This window comes from Haemaphysalis longicornis, unplaced genomic scaffold (assembly GCF_048455015.1).
Source record: "Haemaphysalis longicornis isolate Haplotype H1 unplaced genomic scaffold, Haemaphysalis longicornis Haplotype H1 scaffold_1, whole genome shotgun sequence".
NCBI lineage: Eukaryota > Metazoa > Arthropoda > Arachnida > Ixodida > Ixodidae > Haemaphysalis > Haemaphysalis longicornis.
In genome coordinates, this window is record NW_027526203.1 from 303339207 (window position 1) to 303360744 (window position 21538).

General features: G+C 45.3%; 1 protein-coding gene across 2 annotated transcripts in view; it reads right to left on the bottom strand.

Moving 5' to 3' along the window:
- LOC144149619 (uncharacterized protein CG3556) overlaps positions 1–21538 on the bottom strand; it is a 134016-nt gene that overhangs the window by 81507 nt on the left and 30971 nt on the right. For both annotated transcript variants that reach the window (XM_077681274.1, XM_077681266.1), the window contains exons 3-4: positions 9101–9345; positions 8443–8612 (exon numbers count right to left, since the gene is read on the bottom strand). In XM_077681274.1, the coding sequence (XP_077537400.1) occupies positions 8443–8612; positions 9101–9345 (415 nt within the window). The remainder of the gene's footprint in view (positions 1–8442; positions 8613–9100; positions 9346–21538) is intronic.

Consider the following 21538-nt stretch of genomic DNA (forward strand, 5'->3'; position numbering starts at 1 on the left):
AAAATTTTTAGCACGAAAACAACAAAACAGTACAAACAGGCAGTGCTGTTACTTTTCATGCTCTCTATCTCTCTCGTGCTTTGTTGTTTTTGCACCGTTTATTATTTTTAACAATATGCCACATTTGCCATTTTAGTTGGTTTTATTTGTTTTGATGTTATGCTGTGTTGCCAAGGAAACTTCGTAAACGTCACCTCCAAGAAAAAATAAGAATACCTAGCATTTGTAAGTGTATGCTTCTTGATGGATAGGAACTCTCACTATGTGAAAGTGAAGCCAAGAAAACACGAAAGTAGTCACAAACACTGAAGAATGTTTATTGACATGACATCGCATCACTTGCTTGACAAGCAACAAGGCGTCATAATGCTGCTCACACAAGAGTGCGAAGCATGCTCCGCGGCTAAACCACTTGATAAAAATACAAACATCTGCCCCAAGGTGACCCTGGATGAAAATGTGACATGCGCAACACTGGGAATCAAAAGTTACTGGGTCAGGGATAAGTGAAAAGTGCGGACAAAAGTCGAGGGCACTTTCATGTGTTGGATGACGAGACTGCTGGCACAAGACATGAAGGATCAAAGGGTGCTTGCTCAGTATTGTATGGTTACAAATACGTGCAGATTGCTACTCACTGGACCAAAAGTGCTTGAAGACCCGATTTTGAAGCAAAACTTTCTATGTCTCACCAGTGGAATATGCCATGCCAAAAAGGCATTGCAGAAAAGCCAACTTTCTCTGACAATGATAATGATCGTGGGTAAAGAAGTGCAGAAAAAAAAACGCTTCCTGCAGTAAAACAAATCAGGACCCTCGCGGTGTGAAACTAACATCTATTCCGTGACACCATTACAACATGGTCGAAGCAGTTTGAATCTGGATAGCGGTGCATCGACATGCAAAATTAGACAAAAATAGTGCACCTCACCATCTAATGACGACGATAGCTGAACGCGAAGCTTTCGTCATGCAAAGTCAAGCGGCGAAGTTTCAAAGCCACTGCCATCAAAAGTCCAAACTGCATGCAAGTAAAAGTGATAGCTCAATGAGGCAACGTCCAAGCTCAAATGACAATCAAGCAAGGAATCCCTCATGAGAAAACTTTGAGTTAAACTGAAAGACAGGTTCTCCTAGACACCATTCCCACTAACTTACAACGAAATTCCTTAAATTATCTCCTGCATCCCTCCTACCCACCTAATTTAGCGAAGGCAGTGTGGGACACTCTCCTGCATTTCATATCCCAACCCACTATTTTTCCCTTGCTATTTCCCACCCATACCCGTTGTGAACCTTAACTTATCGCTACCCCTAAGGGGGTCTGATGCACTAGCAAGAGACCCCCGGGTGTTTTTTCTACATTTCAATAAACGTTAAAGAAAAAAAAGCCATTATTGTCGTAAGACAAAAGGGTGCACATTTTTTTCCTTGTAATTATACCAATTAATGAACACATGAAAGAACAAGTAACAGAGAGCAAAGAGCAATGATGAAACTGACAACAGCCACAGATTTGCACATAACTGCGGAGAGGAACTCTCTGGATAGGAGACGGAGCAATAGAAGAGCACAGCAGTTGCGTCTGAACCTTCACACGCAGCCGAACAAGGACGAAGAATAGGGCGAATGGACAAAATTAAGGGTTGGGAGTCTTAGTAGCCACTGTACTTTCCCGTCAACCAGGCGTGTGGCTGGATGGTATAGATGAACAGCAACGTGGGAGCTAGAGGACTGCTTGCTGGCGACACTACTACCACCCAGTACTCTGTACTCCGCAGTACACAGTAGGAGGAACCAAACTGGAAGTGGTACTGCAAATTGCCATGATGTTACAAATGAAAAAAGTGCTGCGTGGCTGTCACAAGTCAAGGTAAATCACCTTTAAGGGGAAGTGCCAAAACCCCTTAGAGAGAAGATGAAGACATGACATTGAATCTAGTGGCTAAAAATGACCCATTCATGTAGCGCCCCATCGTAAAAGGGGGTTGATCTTCACTCATTTCCTGAAATAAAGTTTAAAAGAGGTTCATCCAGGGCAGTTGCCATCAGCACCCTAGAGTAGTAAGGTGGAAACACACTTCAATCTTTGCTTTTGGGAGGTCTTTTATTGAGCTGTCTACCAAAAAAGTCAAATTCTTTTTTTCTAAGGGGGCACACTGGTCTTAAACCAAAAGCACCATGGGGGTGCAGATTACGTTCCCATTCGTGCTCCGATAAATGAAACAACACAATGGAACCACACGGAACCCCCATGATGCTTCGCATCTCCTCAGGGTTCCCCACGAAAAGATGGTGTAATTTTTTTCTTGTCCTTTTTCTTTGAAGCACTCCTTTGTTTATGTATTGAAAACCAATTTGCGCAGAGGCACACTTTATTAGTTATTTATGTATATGGCTAATTTTTTACATTCTAACATTTATATGTTCTCATTGTAGTATGATACTAATCTTGATCATTGCATTTTTGAAGCAGAGGTGGTTTTCTTCAGGTGGCAGTTCCTTTTCTCTACAAAAAATAGTTCTTACTGTAAACAGGATCAAACAACAAAAAGGAAATCTGTTTTAACTAAGGAGGAAAAAGGTTCACGTCAATTTATAAGGCTGAGACAAAGATTATGGCAGTCACTACACGTGCTGTGGTTCCCGTAGGGGTAACAAGCGATTGGCAAAAAACGACAACACGGTGCGGGAACCGAAGATGTGCTCCTGCAATTAAAACACGAAATTATCGCTGCCCCTTCAAAAGTAGATATTTCAGCCATTTTGGCACTAGATCTTGAGAAAGCTTTTGATCGCGTATCACACCAGGCTATTCTGCGTAACGTTGCCACTTTGGCTCCGGGTAGCCACACGTACAACTATATCCGTAACTTCCTTTCGAACCGCATGGCGGTTATTCAGCTCAGCGACGTACAATCCAACACTATCCATCTCCCAACCATTGGCACGCCTCAAGGCGCAGTATTATCCCCGCTCCTATTTAACATTGCCCTAATCCACCTTCCCAGTAAGCTCGCCGCAGTCCCTCACTTACGCCGATGATATTACGCTGTGGACCACCAGAGGCAGCGACGCTCAAATCGAGGAGGCTCTCCAACAGGGAACTGACTTAGTTACCGCCGCCGCTCGCAAAGTTGGGCTTGGATGCTCACCTGAAAAATCTGAGCTTTTAATCCTCCCCGCCAAACCAACTGGCAACCTACCCCAGACACCCGCCATTGAGGTCCGGATGGGCGGTAGGGATGTTCCCCAAGTGGTAGTCCTGAAAATACTTGGGCTCTGCATACAGCGCAATCGCGCAAACAGTAAGTACCCAGCACAGCTGACTTCTCAGGTGAATCAGACGATCACCCTCATACGCAGGATTGCTGCCCACAATAAGGGGCTCAAAGAAATGGAGCGTATCCGGGTGATACAGGCATTTGTGCTCAGCCGTCTCACTTACTCCCTCCCGTATCTCTTGCCCTCGCGTACCGAACTCTCTAAAGTCAACTGCCTCATTCGAAAGATCTACAAAACGGCTCTACAAATCCCTCAGAGCACTACCACTGCCAGACTCGAGAAACTCGGCATTTACAATACGGCAGAGGAACTCATTGAAGCCCACCTTATCGGTCAGCTAAATAGGCTCTCATTCACCCCCACCGGTCGCACTCTCCTTGCTACTCTTAACCTTAAAGCCCCTATTCTCTGTGACGACAGGCTCCTGGTACCACCCGACATTCATAGCTCCCTCACTATCCGCCCTTTAGCGAGCAATATGCACCCTGTTTTCAACAAGCAGCGTAGGGAACAACGGGCACAAGCGCTTACAGAGAAATACCCCGTCCACCCCACTACGGTTTACGTGGACGCAGCTTGCTACCGATGGCAGGACGCATACGCTGTCGCACTAATCAACCATCCCAACACTCCTCCTCTAACTCCCTAACAGTCCGCACCATCCGACCCGCTGAGGCGGAAGAGGCGGCAATCGCCCTATCCCTTAAAAATAGGCCGCCCCCTACCACTATCATATCGGATTCGAAAACGGCCATTCGAAATTACACCAGAGGCATGATCTCGCCCCTGGCGCTCGGAATTCTCTTCAAAAATCCTCCTACCGTACCCACAGAGCTGATCTGAACTCTTGCCCAGACGGGCGTGGGCGGAAATGAGGCAGCACATAGGGCCGCTCGAGAGCTCACCGTCCGAGAAGGCCCTAGCCTCGAACCCTTTCACGGAGCCCTATCAGCTCGGGACAGTCTCTTGACCTCCCAAGACATTACGGCCCATTACTGCCTCTCACGCCACCAACTCCCTCCCGCACACCTGGATTTATCCAACAGAGAAGAGCGGCTATGGTTACTGGTGCAAACCCATACCCTCCCCTGTTGCCACCACCTGCACCATATTTATCCTTCCGTCTACACCTCCTCCAACTGCCCGGCCTGCGGAGCAGTGGAAACTCTGGACCATCTCCTTTGGAACTGTCCCCACAACCCCTATCCCCTCTTAGTAGACGGTGGGCACTGGGCTGAGGCGCTGGGAAGTTCCGACCTGTCTACCCAACGGGTGGTCACGGCGACGGCTGCTGTGGTCACCGGTACGCCGGTCACCACGTCCCCTAAGGGGCCTTTAAAGGCTCAATAAAATGTTTGTCCTCCTCCTCCCATGGTGCGGTCACATGCGGTTCTGCACAGATGGCATCTGGCCCCATTTTGTCTGACTGGCAAAGAAAACTGCATGCTTCAAAATAGCAAAGACATTTTTTAGCCACATATTCAAGCAAAAAGTGTTGTGCAGCCATTGCACGTAATATTGCCTGGTATGAAAAATTGTGCTCAATAGGTTTCCCAGGAAAGGTGGTTTCGAGAGTTGCATTGTGCCATAGGACAAAACAAAATTAACTATAAATGAAAAACAACACAACAAAAGTCCTGAATTTTGCCATGCGTACTTTTGTGCTCTTGTTTACAACCAACATAGCCGTACTGTTAATTACTTTGCACCTTTAGTCTCCTAGGTCACCCAGAAAGGACAACTGAAGCCGCGGAAGTAGTGTAAGAAAAATTCACTTTATATTGCACAACAACAACAGTATTAATTTATTCTTGAAAGCGTAAGAAACAACAGCCGCGCCTGGACCTTTTGCATGCAGACCTATTTTTAATTGCCTGCAAACAATGTAAAATAGTTTCTTCTCGTCTTCTTTTTATTTTGCGGTGAAGGGGTGGGGCTGCTTCTTTTCCTTCAGCTTTTTAAGTTGGCCATTTTTCATATATGATCAGGTATTTAAGCATTCAGAAGTAGACGTGTCCTGATCAGGTATATCTTGAGTCCAACTGAGTAAGGCGTATTCTGATTTTTATTATGCTAACCGTCTCACTCCGAATGCTCCCCATGAGCACAAACGAGTTGCAGAGAATGAATGAAGATAGCACGGAATTTTTTTATCAACATGTAACTGCCTAAGAGTTCACATACTTGAGCACAATCATAGGCATCTGACATGGCATAAAATTAATAGCGGTTGCCCAGCAGTTGGGCAACACGCCACTATTTAAACTAAATGCAGATGCTACTCGATAGTTTTCCTCCAGCTTAGAGACTGCCTTTTCCATGTATTTTCTAGTTCATAAATATACCATAGAATGCTTGGCTGCAGCAGCTCTCATAAACTACAAAATGACAAGAATAATATGGGCATTGCTTCCACAGATAATCTTTTTGTATCATTCCTGACATGAAATTGCCAAGTGAGTCTTTGGATCTTGGTAACAAACTGTTTCAAAGCACACTGCAAACCGTGATGAACAAACAGCATTGTGTCAGGTGCATAGCCAGCGACACTGTGCAGCTGAAAAAAATATCTATATGTCTTCCTGCTTCATTTTCCTGCGTCTACATATGCAAAGCGCCTTTATTAACAATAAAAGCACGGCGGTAGGAGGGGTGTAAAACGTTTAAAGAGCGCACTGCAAAATAATGTGACTTAAGCTTTTTTTAAACGCTATGTATGAGCTGCTTCACATAAGAAGCGTTTCTTACAACATTCTCAGCCCTGTATGGCTTTCTCACACAGCTTAGACGTCGTGCGAAAAAGGCAACTTAGTCTAACAGCTCAAGGCGAGGTAGGTGCACCTTCTCCCGTTTGCACTCAAGAGTTTACATGAGAAGGCACTAAGTAACTGCTGCATAATCCAGTAAACTGAGGGCACTTCGCACTATAAGGCACAGGGCAGCGTGGTAGACCTCTCACTCAAGGATCTTTAGCGTAAACCAAGACATCGTGTACAGAAGGTTAATTCTTTTTGCTTTATAAATTCAATGCAGCCTCAGCAGCCAATAATCGAACCCGAGACATTGTACATCCCTGCAGCCATAGGAAACCATGCGAGATCTGAGCAATCTGGCACCTGAGAAATCTCATTAAGACGAATAAAGCTACCGTGCGATATTACTTAGAGTGTTTGCAAAAACCAAGGATAGACAGCATAGGGTCACTAGATACATCCTTCCTTACAGAAAACTCAAAATTAAAAAAAAAAATGACGCGGGCATCCGAGGCACGGTATATCTATGGTAGTGTCAGCATGTATTGTGCCCTGGCCGACAACGTAATTTATGTTCCTGCCTCCACTGGAAGCTGGAAGGCGCCGTAAACGACCCTGTGGTCAGCCATAACCCATTACACACCCAAGAATACAGTGCAAACTTTATCGTGATGGAAACCACGTACGATGCTGTTTGCACGAAGGTCAAGCCAGCCCGCCTCATAGATTGTGCTATATCGGTAGTGCATATAACAATTTCTGGTGGGACCTCACTAGGTGGTACATATAGCATCATCCATAAATTTTCATCAGTAAAAAAAATGAAGGTAGCAAATAAGCAGTGCATGAGCTATCCCTACCTCTTCATTGTTACACTACTTACTGAAAGACTTGTACTTGAAAATGTCAGGCTGGAATGGATGCGTAGACCAGGTTGGTTTTTTGACATTGGCCTAAATAACTGAGCTTGATTTTCAGTACACACGCTGCTGTCTCCATGGCTATCAACTACCGTGTGACTGTAAACCCTCGCTTGAAATGTACACAGAGGGAGAACGCAGCGGTGGATCTAAAGTATACCATCAATAAACAAGCCAGGCAAAGTCGGGAACCCGTTTGGTTGTGACAAGTGGCCTGCAAACATCAGTCCCCACTAGAATGGCAGGATGAGTGCTGCAGGCAGGCTAGGGGCACCGTGACTGCAGTCAGGAGATGCTGCAAGAGAAAGACATGGAACATGAGGAATGAAACACCGTTGAGGCAGCAGTAAATAAACAATCTAGGATGACTAAAAAAGGGCAAACGACAGCGAAGACCACAGAAGCAGTGCTCTAGGCCGCCCTGCGTTATCCGGGTCGTTCCCGCTGAATTTCCATCGGTTATTGAGCGATGATTGGCCCCACTATTAAAGATGAAAACATATAACGAAGTAAGCATCCCTTGGCAGGCATCTCCTGGCAAGCAAAAGTGTTGGATGCAGCAACGAGTGCAACAGGCTAAAGGAGCGTGTTACAACGCCCTCACGAACCACACGCACACATGAAAACCTTGCCAACAGCGTCCTGTCACGCTCCTAACTTCACCAACAGATCGTACTGCAAGTTCATTTTCGTTACAATATTAAGATCGGTTAGCACAAGGCACGTTGTCTAGAAAAAGCGTCGAGGATAACAAGTGATGTTAATGACACCACATTAAAGAAGAGGCAAGGAAACGCCATGGGCGAGACGGGTTTGCATGCGAGCGAGTTTCCGCGCCGTGCAACAAACCGTCAACAGGTCGCGATCGCCGACAGACGCGCACAGAGCAGCATAAACAGCGACAATAATGCAAGACGGTGAGAACGCGCCGTTAAGAATTTCGTAAGCGTCGCTAATATAACTGCCGCGAGCAGAAAGCAAGCTTTTCAGTAGGAGATATGCGAACTGATTGCAAACCCGTCAAAAAGGAGTGCTCACCTGAGTCGGCCGATGGTGGACAGTTGAACGGCCACAGCTAACTACAAAGCCGTGGAGCCAGAAGACGCTGGAGCTGTTGAACGAAGGTTGACAGGGCGACAACCACCGATACTTCACGAGTTCTTGGGTCGACAGCAAAAGTCCAACGCGACTACTTGAACCACTACGGCCACTACGGCGCACACGCCGTGTAGGTAGCACTGGGAAAAATGTAAACACACCGCGCGGGTACGCTGCGAGCAAACGTGACGTCACATCCGCGTTAATTCCTCCCCTGAAGGGCAGGTGCCCGTGCGTACCCGCATGCACACACGCACACAATACTTTTTTGAGGTTTACAAGCGTTTGTTTTTCTCGTATGCTTGGCCCCTCAGCAAACTGTAACTGCGAATATGAACACTGATGTCAGCTGTGGCACTAAGCGCCCAGAGTTCAACCTGTATTACCTGTGTCACAAGACCACTGGTGTGAATGTCCCCGAAGCTGCCATCTCGTTTTTGCAACTGGGCCACAGGTCTCAGCGCGTCGTAGACGGCTGACGAGCGGCCGCCAATGCGGTTATCGCTCAGGCAAGCCACCGCCAATACGTTCATTGCAATGGAGTCCATGACTGCTGCTGCAGTGCCGGCAGGCGTTCCCACCAAAAAGATAGAAACAGGGCATTAGGTTCACTGGGATATAATGCCGCCCAAAGCTTGGCGAATAAATCAATAAATAAAAACGACTTTCCCATGCACTGGCACAAAATAAATTTATTTCTGCATTCTGCTAGTAAACATCAGACGACACCGGAGAGAAACTATAGATATTTGTTATCATGAGGTAGGAAGTCAACTGAAAAAGGAGTAATATTACCTTCTGTCCTTACAGTACACCTTTTTCAGTACCGCAGTATGTCATTAAAACGATGTTTACCATCTACGACAACCTTAGCCTCCATGCTTAGAACTCGCAAGATGTTTGATGCACGGCGGTTGTATCTTTCGCAATGCTAGAACTTTTCATGCGATGAGGGAATGGCGTTGAGCACAGTGGGGACGAGCGTACATTACGATGCTTTTTCCCGCCACGGTAGCGAGAGTATCGCAAGATGTGGTCCGTCACCTGGGCTCTCTGAGGCGAGCTCGCGGATGTTAGTCATGGCGGTGTCCAGCAGCTTGCGGCCGCGGTCACCGAGCGAGCATAAGGCCAGCAGTTGGGTTGCTTCTGAGAACCGGTTCCTCGGCACGGGGTCCGTGGAAGTCTTTCGCAGCAGCTGGGCTAGGTTGCGGCCTCGCGGGTCCCGGATGGGCTGGCACGACGCCGACAACGCTAGCACGTGTAGCGCTAGTTGGCCTTTCTCAGCGGTCCTGCAGCCACAGAGCAGAACGAACCATAGACGTGTGAGTGAGCCGCACCAGCTCTTGGTGACACCGACGAGTTTCCAGGCATGGGGCGACATTGAGTCACTTATGAAGAGGAACACTCACGATAAAGGACCTTAAAGCTCCCCTGATCACAAAATCCCGGGTGCATGCTTGGCCCGCTTTCATCACTGTTAAGACTGTTCTTTGTTATGTGAGATGAACGCTCAGAGAAAAAAGAGAAAAAAGCTTTGTTAAGTGGACTACACGGGATAATTTGAGCTGCTTCCTCTCCAGGGCAACGTCCTTAGATCAGGATGTCTTGAGCAGTTGCAGCTAACCACTACCGGGAGATCAGCTCAAGCTGATCCTCCAGGTGCGAATGGCCAGCTGGCCCTCCCACTACCCGCCGCGGTGGCTCAGAGGCTAAGGCATTGCGCTGCTGAGCACGAGGTCGCGGGTTCGATTCCCGGCCGCGGCGGCCGCTTTTATGATGGAGGCGAAAAGCAAAAACGCCCGTGTGTACGAGATTTCGGCGCACGTTAAAGATCCCGAGGTGGTCAAAATTAATCCGGAGCCCTCCACTACGGCGCTCCTCATCGCCTGCGTTGCGTCGGCACGTTAAACCCTACAATGATCAGCCCTCCCACTGTTCTGGGAAAGGGATTTCTAGAGGCGACAAAGTTGGTGGTCGAGGGCCTTACCATATCGTGTCGGGTAGAGTCTGCATGGAGATGGGCAGGCTTACCATGATGAGGAAAACACGGAGGGATTAATGGTGAGGAGTCGAGTTGTGGAGTCGGTAGGGCATTTGTCTCACAACTCTAGCATAATCTTTACCCGGATCATTGGGAAACCACTCTTATCCTCAAATAAAAAAGACAAGTATTTTTACTTGGCAACACTGTGAGGCCACTGCTTTTTTCAATCAGTGTGTCGAACCGAAAAAATACTAGTTCGGTTACGGTTGTGGTTCAGGAGAAATCATTTCGTTCCAGTGCAGTTCCGGTTCGACAAAATTACGTACCGAACCGGTTCAAGATCCGGTTTGGGAGCTTGAACCGGTTCGCGAACCGGTTCGGTTAGTTGAATTATCACTGAAATTCGAAAAAAGAAACATTTAGGAGTTTAAATCGACAGTAAACTCAAAATACAAACAAAAATTCAAAATTCTGCTGTTCCCCAAGGACAGTGGCGCAATTGCAAAGCAAACTTTAAACAATTACGAGATATTAGAAAAACAGATGAAGTGGCGATGATTTACCACCTACTTTCTCGCCCAGACTTTATGTTGTCCTAGCGACTATTCATAAAGCCATCACCAAGAGATATGACGGTGGGATATATTTTCTGCCCTTTCCTTTCTTGTTGAAATCGCAATCGTCGCTATGGAATCGCCCATCGCGCTAACCTTGAAGCCTTAAATTTAGGCCTGCGTACTGGCGCATTCAAATACCAGCACTTAATACCAATGGCGCACATTTTTTATATTTGTAACAAAACAAAAGTCCTACAACAGGCACATAAATACTACCAATGAATTAGATTATTTGGTCATCCTGAATAATTTGTTAGGTGCCACCTTATCGAATCTGTTAGCCACACTTTTGTTAAAAGTAAGCTTTAGTTAATGCTGAGTCACTGGATTATGCACTCCAATTCCTTTCGCGATAGCTATACCGGATGTGTGCATTAAAATCATGATTGGAACTGCGCACAAAAAACTGGACCAAAAGAAGAGAACACACACAACTGCGTTGTGTGTGTTCTCTTCTCTTGGTCCAGTTTTTTGTGCGCAGTTCCAGTTATGAACCATTTTCAAGTAGCCCGGCTTTCTACTTTGCTTCATTACAGTCAGTATGTCATTCTTATTCCTGCCTCCCTCTCTCGCTTTTTAATTCTCTTTTCTCGCTTCCTTATTTCTTTCCAACTTGAAATGTCCGTCACCGCCCTGGAGCCTCAAATGCTTGAACTGTATATAAACAACTTCCATTCTGTAAGACATTACTCGTAATAAAGGACTGTCGCCGTCCGAAACGTTGAGTCAATAAATTTTGTTGTTTCCATTGCGATCTTCTTACACGTATTTCACATCCAGTCGACAGAAACCTCTTCAAACGACCTATATATATATATATATATATATATATATATATATATATATATATATATATATATATATATATATATATATATATATATATATATATATCGAATCACAATAGGAAATGAGGGGCTCGTTGAAAATAACACAGAAATAAGGGTTGGCAGTCGAGAAAACCTCGGAAAGCAAAGGGGAGGATGTGGTAGATCATTGAAACAGATTAAGAATTTGGAAAGAAAGAAAGAAAGTGAAGAAAAAATGCCCGCCAGGTGGGATCCGAGCCCACGATTTTTTCTCCACTTTCTTTCTTTCTTTCCAAATTCTTAATCTGTTTCAATGATCTACCACATCCTCCCCTTTGCTTTCCGAGGTTTTCTCGACTGCCAACCCTTATTTCTGTGTTATTTTCAACGAGCCCCTCATTTCCTATTCTGATTCGCTACATGCATAGCGAGGGCCTCTGTTCTGGCAGTCTTGGTGCCATAGGGAGCTTAACAGGGTTCAACGCTGGTTGACCACTCTGGACATGTCGTAGACACTCGAGTCACGACCCGGGGGTTAAAAAGAAGGTCCCCTTCTCCCCGAGTAGTCCGAATGGCGCTGGCTGCAACCCCCAAGCACAGGAAACAAAAATACCTAACATAAATAGCCCAGAAAGTGAAGGGGAAAATCGCCCCGCCGGTAGCGTAGTGGTTATCGCACCAGACCGGTATTCTGGAGGTCGTGGGTTCGGATCCCACCTGGCGGGCATTTTTTCTTCACTTTCTTTCTTTCTTTCCAAATTCTTAATCTGTTTCAATGATCTACCACATCCTCCCCTTTGCTTTCCGAGGTTTTCTCGACTGCCAACCCTTATTTCTGTGTTATATGTATATATATATATATATATATATATATATATATATATATATATATATATATATATATGTATATATTCGTTAATTCGGATCTCACTGCACCGGCGGGAAAAATGTCCGAATTATCCGAATGCCGAATTAATGAATGAACAGGAAAAACTCCATTACAATATCGTTGGGGACGCATACCTTTGTTTACTGAAGTATTTTTAATAGTCGTCTCCTTTTTCGCGCAGATTCCGGTTGACATTACAATTTTTCTTAACTCTTCCAAGTGGCCAACAGCCCGCAAACTGTTGTAACTGCTCAGGCAAACGCCCTCCGATATCAAAAGCGCCTCCGAGACTTCTCGTGAGGTGCGATGAGGTCGCGGCTGCACCTCCTCGCATGACTCTTCGTCAGATTCGTGGTCTTCCTGGGTGCCCGTGACATCATTAATAATTTCTCCATCGGTCAGGAGACCAGTCGTGGCGATACAATCATCAATCGCGATGTAGTCCTGAAGGGCCACATCTGTGGGAAGGACAGCAAGCAGCCGAGAGCTAAAGTTTGACAGTGTTACGATTGTGCATAAGTCGCTGTTTTTAATCTGTCTGACTGTGTTTGGTATATGAACGCAAAATGAGACGTTTTTTGGACTTCTGCCTGCTTTGCATAATTCCATGCAGAAATAATGTTTTTTTGAGGTTCGTGTTTCAAATTTCGTAGCATTGAAATGAACAGTGGCGCATTCTAGCCATGCAATCTTGATTTTCTAGTTGATCACTTCTTTATTCTGCGACTTTGCTTGAAATTCTACAAAGGAAACACCAAGGAACATTCACTGTCTGTAATCAAAGTGTCAAGGTTCGCGGCGGGCTGAGTCAAAGTTCGACAAGCCCGCTGCAATCTTTCCGACTCGTTTTTTCTATAACTTGGCGTAATCCACTGAACAGTACCAATCAATCTTCTCCTCAAGCTCGGCAAAGCTCAAAAACTTGTCCACAACGTTGAAGTTGACATCTACGACTGCAGCAGCATTGGCTCTCAGCTGGGCAGCATTGCCGGGAAATTGCCGGCAATTTTTCTCCCGGGCTAATCTGCCGGTTGCCGGCAAAATAGCAGCTGCGAAAATGTGCCGGCAGCCGGCAAAATAGCACCCGCGGAAATGTGCCGGCTGCCGGCAAAATAGCAACTCTGTAAATGTGCCGGCAGCCGGCAAAACAGCCCCCGCGGAAACTTGCCGGCAGAAGAATCACGTGGTCTGGGCCAGCCAATGGGAAGGAACTGCCGGCAACTTTTCTCCAAAGCTAATCTGCCGGCTGCCGGCAAAATAGCCACTGCCATATATATATATATATAAATATATATATATACATATATATATACAGGGAACAGTAGAACTTTGAAGATGGTAGAGAACACAAGAGAAGAAAAACTTCGAACAAAGTAAAAGCACGATTGTTGCCAACGTTTCAGCAAAGAGACTTGCTTTCGTCAGGGCAAGTATATATATATATATATATATATATATATATATATATATATATATATATATATATATATATATATATATATATATATATATATATATATATATATATATATATATATATATATGTATATATATATATATATATATATATATATATATATGCCGACATATACACCCTAACTCCCGCAACCACACACACACACACGCGCGCTTTAGAATGGGGCAAAAAGAAAACAAGTTATCGGGAGAAAAACATCTGAAAGAAGGCCTTTGACAGATTGATTGATTGATTGTGGGGTTTAACGCGCCGACGCAACGCAGGCGATGAGGCGCGCCTTAGTGGAGGGCTCCGGATTAATTTTGACCACCTGGGGATCTTTATCGTGCGCCGAAATCTCGTACACACGGGCGTTTTTGCTTTTCGCCTCCATCAGAAAAGCGGCCGCCGCGGCCGGGAAGCGAACCCGCGACCTCGTGCTCAGAGGCCTTTGACAGAATTATTTGTAGTTTGTTGGTCGCCGCCGATAATATGCGGTTTAAGCGTACTGGCCCTGTTAAGTAGTGGTTTAGATACGTCCGTGAGGTATGAAAAATGGAAGTGTTGTTCATTACATCGCACAGTGATCTCATTGATGTTTGAAATTAGGGGTGTAAATGTGAACCAGCAGTAAGCCTGAAATATAGCGCTGTAGGACAGTCCATAATTAATTGCGTGGTCAAAGAATGTATAAGAGTAAAGTGGGACTGACTTTTTCGGGCGGGTAATTGCATTATTTGCCGATAAGTTGAAGAGCGCCGGTAAGCCTAATGATTTAACATGAGAAATAAAGAACTTTGCCATTAATTGTGTGACACACATAGGTGGGATGAATAAAAAGTGGTGCGGAAGAGTGTCCCTACATTGTTTAATGAAATAGCAAAGTTTTGCCAGTAAAAGTTAAGTATAAATCTTCGTTGTTCGGCCGAGCACGAGTTCACCGGTTCAACACCTGGCACCAGCGGCCATTTTCCTCGTAGAGGCGAGCAACACAACCACGAGTGCGACAAAAATCAGGGCACGTTAAATATCTAACGGTAGTCTAAATTCATCATCATCATCCTCCTCCTCCTCATCATCAACAGCCAACTAGGCCCGCTGCAGGACGAAGGCCTTTCCAAGCTGCCTCCAGCCGTTACTGTCCGGCGCCGCTCGAGTCCATTCTTTACGCCCAAACGTCCATGTTTCATTCCTCCATCGAGTCATTGGCCTTTCCTTTCTGTTAGAGCAGTCTGTCGGTGTGCATTCTGTCATTGCCGTGGTCCACCGGTTGCCATTACGCCTAACTGCGTGGCCAGCCCAACTCCATTATTTTTTTATGCTGGATTCTCGGCGGCCGTTGTCTGAGGGGAAAATCCTGTGCCACTGGCCTTCTCCGTCTTTTACAAAAAAAGCGCTCCTGTACTTCCTAAAAACAAAGAACTTGCACGAAGACTGTAGCGCAAAAGACTACTCTCTATGAAGTCAATTAACTCTATCATCTTTAGTGCCGTAACGCTGGGTGCACCTCTTTACGCTGTGTTTTTACCATCACATTCTTTAACTGTTTTCATCTTTTTTTCCTCTTTGTTCCCATTTCCGACGTGTAGGATAACAAACTAGGCCACAGCCTGGTTTACATTCCAGCCTTTCTTTACCTTTATTCCTATTTTCCATCAACCACAGCATTCTCTACTATAGTTTGTTCTCTGATCCAGGAAGCTATTTTCCTCTCTCCCTCGACGTTACTCTTATCATTCTTTATTCCATGGACCGCTGAGCAGACGTAAGTTTGCTTTTAAGTTGTTAAGTAAGGGGCAAAGTTTCCGCTCCATATGCGATCACCGGCAGGACGGATTGGCTTTATATACTTCTTTTCAGTGATATAGGTAGCTTACGTTTCATTATTTCGGAGTGTTTGCCGCGTGCATCCCTTCCCATACCTATTCTGCGCCGCATTTCTCTCTCTTTGTTCGGATCTGCACACACGACCTGACTGAGGTAGCTATAATCTTATAGTTCTAAACTTTCATTACATATACTGAAAAGGGTGCTTTCGCCATGTTTATCATCATTACTTTAAGTTTATCCATATTTACTTTTAACCCCACGGCCCTGATATCGGAATATGGTTCCTCAAGGATTAGCTGTTCTGAAGAATCGCTTAGCAAGACTATGACATCTGCAAGCCTCAAATGCCTCAAGTATTCTCTGTTTATCCGTAATCTTGTGTTTTTCCAGTCAAGCTTCCTGAATACCACCTCCAGACAAGCTGTGAACAGTTTTGGCGAGATGGTATCACCCGGTCGTACGCCCTTTCAGATCAGGAATTGGTCGCTTGGCTTGGGAAGGATTATCCTGCCCGTACATCCTTTATATAGGTCGTCTAGGAGTATTTTGTAGGTCTCCTCTAGCCCCTGATCTTTTAACGCTTCCAGGACCGCTGCGGTGCTTACTGAATCAAACGCTTTTTCGTAGTTTATGCATGCCCTGTAAAGGGGTTTATTACACTATGCTTATTTTTCAATCACTTGATTGACCACATGGATGTGATACATTTCTGAGTATCCTTTCCTAAACCAAGCCTTCTCTCTGGGTTACTGGGAATCTCGGCTGTTACTTATTCGTTTACGTATTTGGTAATCAGATTGTATACAACTGAGCGTATGCTAATGGGTCTATAATTCTTCAGGACCTTGGGATCTCCCTTCTTGTGAATCGGAATTATGTTGGCGTTTTTCTAGGTTATGGACACTTTTATAGTCTATCTGCATTCTCAAAACAGTGAGGCAAGCTTTTCCAGTTCCATATCTCCTCCCTCCTTAAAAGATCCATGGTTATGCTGTCGTCACCTGCAGCTTTTCCTCTTTTCATGCCCTTGAAAGCCTTTTCAACTTCGCCTTTGGTAATTAGTGGAACTTCGCAAACTAAGACTGTACGCTTTGTAGTTTCCCCTGGTCTAACGTCGCTGCCGTATCGCCTGATGTGATGTCGTTCAGCTACTTCTATTATCTCGTTCATGTTTTGGATAATACTACCCTGCTCGTCTCTGAGTGCGTGCATTCTGCCTTTGCCGATAGCTAGCTTCTTTTTAGGTGCTCTAAAGCTTCCTCCAATTTTCAGCGTTTCTTCGATCACTGCCAAGTTGTAGGCACGAATGTCTTTATGAATTTCGACAGCTCGGCTAATTCAATCTGATCCGCCGTACTCAACAGTTTCGTGTTGTTACGTTTTGCAATTATTTCCTTCGTTTTCTGGGTTAGTTTTCGCGCTTGTTCCTTACTAGATACTTTGCCCACAGCTGCTGCTGATTTTATGATTGCTGTTGTTAGGTTGTCATTTAGCATCTCTACACTATCCTCGTCCTCCCCGGTTAAAGCATGGATTTATTGGGAAGGGTTATTTTAAAAGCCTGTGTCCTGGCTCTGCCTGATTACATTTTTGGTTTCTTCATTTTTCAGAGGTCTCTTTTTTGAGATTCAGACTTACTTTGCACCTAACCATGCTATGATCGCTGCTCCAAATCTTGCTTAGCACCTCCACATCCTGCACACTAGCTGGGTTGTCACTTAAAATGAAGTAAATTTCGTATTTTGTTTTACCGTTGAGACCTTTCCATGTCCATTTGCCATTCTTTCGTTTGCATAAGAATGTATTCATTTTTTCTCGGGTTGTTTGTTTCCTCAAATCCCCTCAGTGTATCTCCTCGACTATTGCGACTACCTATTCCAAGGTTTTCTACGGACCTTTCTCCAATTTGCTTCTCACCTACTTTTGAGTTAAAGTCTCGCATCACAATTGTGCACTTTCTTGCTCCCTTCTTCGTTGCTGATTAAACGTCCTCGTAGAAACTCTCCATGGCTTCATCATCGCATAGAGCAAGCTGTTGGCGCGTAGGCTTGTACTGGCTTTAGCCTCTATGGCTTGTTTGGCTTGATTACAACTTCTGCGATTCTTTCGTTAATGCTAAAGAAGTCCTCCATGTTTTTTATTTATTTTATTTATTTTAGTACCCTAAGGGCCCGTGATGGGCATTACATAGGGGGGAAGAGGTTAAAAACAAACACAACGCTATTTCACAGTTGAACGAGGCGTGACATACAGAATACATTGATTATTCATCGTTCTCCCTCGTGTCTTTGTTGTTTAGCAGGGCATGTATGAACGCAAATAACTTAGTATTGCAACAGGATTATGTATAAGGTGCTAGCAAGAGCAACCCGTAACATCAAAATCGTCCGTAGTCAAATTTCAAAGCATACATATAATAAAATAAAACTTTTCCAAACTTTGTGCACATTACAGGATTACACTAGACAACCTAAACTGCAAAAAATGCACATTTTAAAATACTTTTTCAACAAAGCAGTTCGTAAGGCTACTGGTCAATATTTTGGGTGATAAATGAATGCAACGTGGTTTGAAAGGAAGATGATTCTGTCAGATGATTCTGTCAGTGGCCGACAGCAGTTCGTCTATGTTAATTCTCATTCATCATCATTAACACCAGTACTCTCAGGCGTACCACAAGGTACAGCCCTGGGACCTCTTCCGTTTTTAATATATATCAATGATTTGGCTTCTAATATTTCCTCTCTCGTCTCTTCGCAGACGATAATGTAATTTATCGTCCAATAACTAACAGCTCTGACAACTCTGCTCTTCAAGACGACCTTAATCGCATCCAACATTGGTGTAACACTTGGCTTATGTTTCTAAACGTCTCTAAAACGAAGCTAATATCCTTTCAGCGTCGCCGCAATTGCGTCTTATCCAATTATACCCCTAACAATCAATGTATCCAAACTTCTGATTCGTTAAAATACCTTGGTGCGCATATTTCATCTGATTTAACTTGGTCCACTCACATCAACAGCGTTGCCAATTGCGTCTTATCCAATTATACCCCTAACAATCAATGTATCCAAACTTCTGATTCGTTAAAATACCTTGGTGCGCATATTTCATCTGATTTAACTTGGTCCACTCACATCAACAGCGTTGCCAATTCTGCTAACCGGGTGCTTGGGTATCTTCGCCGTAATCTTGCCTCCACATCTCCTGGTGTTAAACTTCTTGCCTACAAAACTTTTGTCCGACCCAAGCTTGAATATGCTAATGCCATTTTCGACCCTTACCAAATTAGCCTCATTAATGTTCTGGAATCCGTCCAAAGTCGCGCAACAAGATTTATACTTTCCAAGTACTCCCGTGGTTCAAGTATTTCCGCCCTGAAAACCCAACTTAATCTTTCCACACTTGTATCCCGCCGCAAAATTGCACGCCTTTGTCTTTATCACTAATTTTTCCATTCTTTGCCCATCGATGATCAGCGCATCAGAAGAGCGCACCGCATTTCACGCACCACCCATCCTAACGCAGTGTATCCCGAGTATGCCCGCACCACTACTTTTCAGCAATCTTTTTTTCTGCGCAATGCGTGAGACTGGAATGACCTGCCTGCCGAAACCGCCCTTATCATCGATTCCCAGTGTTTTAGGCGAACCATTGAAACACGCCCATCATGTTTTGCGATGTCACCCTATGCCGTGTGTACGCCCACCGCTCATGTAATGCCCCAAGCCGGGGCCTTGAGGAACCAGTAAATAAAATAGAACTTGCCGGGAGCAAGTTCCATTCCTGTATTGATAAAGCAAGGGGGGAGTTATGATATTTTTTGGTTCTAGCAAAAATCGGCTGAACTTTGTGCGCATGATCAGTTCGGGAGGAAATGCGATGAGCCAGCAAAATATTGGATGACCTGAAAGATGACTCAGAGTATTAAAGGGAGTGAAAAAACGAAAAGCACGAAAATTTCCGTCGGGTATCCAGATTAGGCAGATCAAGCGAACGTTTCAGAGCAGATACGCTTATATCAGAAGAGCAGGAACGCAAGATAAATCTCGCAGCTTTGTTCTGCACGGCTTCGAGGGAGTTAATAAAGGACGCTTGGTGTGGATGCCAGATAACAGAAGCATATTCTAACGTGGATCTTGTTAATTAAATGTACGCATGCACTTTGTTATTGCTGTTCGCTTGAAAAAGGCGGCGTTTAAGAAATCCAAGTTTTTTAAGGGCCTTGTTAGTGATGTATTCAATGTGAGTGCTCCAGCTCAGATCGAAAGTAAAAAAATATACCCAGATATTTAAATGAGGAGACTGTTTCGATTCGACCATTGCCAACAAAATACTCATTGGAAGGAGTATCTAAGAGGGTAGAAAAAGTCATGTGTTTGGTTTTTGATACGTTGATTTCCATGTACCATCTATTGCACCATTCGATTAATTTGGACAAGTCATTCTGTAGGCTAATGGCGTCATCAATGTTAGTTTTCTGCTTGTAAAGAACGCAGTCATCCGCAAAGAGACGCAAAGATGAGTTAATACCGGATGATATATCACTAATGTAGATTAGAAACAGAAGGAGACTCTAAACTGACCCCTGTGGGACACCCGACCTAACATAGCAGCTGCTGGATATGCACTGATTAATGTTTACTGATTGAGACCGGTTTGTCAAAAATTCTTTTATCCAGCGAGTAGTTTAGTCATTGAGTTGTAGCTGCTGAACTTTAGACAATAATCGATTGTGGGGCACGCGATCAAAGGCTTTAGAGAGAGAGAGAGAAAGACGTCCTTTATTTGAGGCCTGTGCGAGAGCACTCTTGCTGTCTGCATCAGTGCTGGCCTGTGAGGGTGGTTGAGTCGTCAGGGAGAGCGGGTGGGATGGTAGGCGTGTCTGTGGTAGGTACCCAATACGCCTCTTGGACCCTCGTCGGCATAGACAAACGCGGCAAGAGAGGTCTATAACAAAGTGAGCGTGGTGATGTTTCGTGTTAACGGTAGCACCCAGTCGAAGTACGTCGTCGGGCGAATGTCCTCGGGGAGTGTATGGAGCGTGCGAGCACGGAAGAGAGCGTAACACTGACAGTCCCACACCAACTGTTCGGCCGTTGCAGGCACGCAACTCTGCAGACAGATTCCTTCCCCGGGGTCATTGCCGTAGAATTTGTGGCGGAGCGCAGGTGAGAATGCGGTGTTGGTGGCAAGGCGGTGAACCAACGTCTGTGTGGCCCGCGGTAACCTCTCCGGCATGGGAGGAACATGGCGCTCATGCTCTTCGGTGCGGTCTTCCTTAACCTCACGAAGACACCGGAGTATCTGTCTGTGTCGCTGTTGTGCGAGTGCTTTCCTGACAGTTACATCGGGCGGGCTTGCATTACTCATGGGCAATACTATCAGGGAGCTTCGCTGTCCAGCCGCAGCTCGCGCCTCGCTGCGAGCCCACTCATTGCCCTCAATACCCGAATGGGCGGGTACCCAAGCAATAGAGGCGGCTATGTTGAGGTTAGAATGTAACTCCAGGAAAAGTACGACCAAGTCGGCGAGGATTCCCGGATATGAAGACGAAGCTCCGCTCACTCGCGTGCAGATGTTGTATGCGCGAGCGAATCAGCTCCGCTCACTCGCGTGCAGATGTTGTATGCGCGAGCCGAATCAGTGAAGAGCAAAAGCTTGTGGGGTACGTCCCTCGGTTCGAAAGTATTCCTCGCCCACTGTGCAGCATGGAGGAGGGCAAGTAGCGCAAGGTACGTTGTGTCGGCGCTGGCAGTACTGGTAAGGAGGCCCGAATTAGCGACGCAATGGGTGGTGTCAACCCAGGCCACCGCACAAACGTGCACTAGGCCACTTTCGCCCTCCTCACCAGTATCATTCCGTGGAGGCACCGAAGTCACTGCTATGCCTAT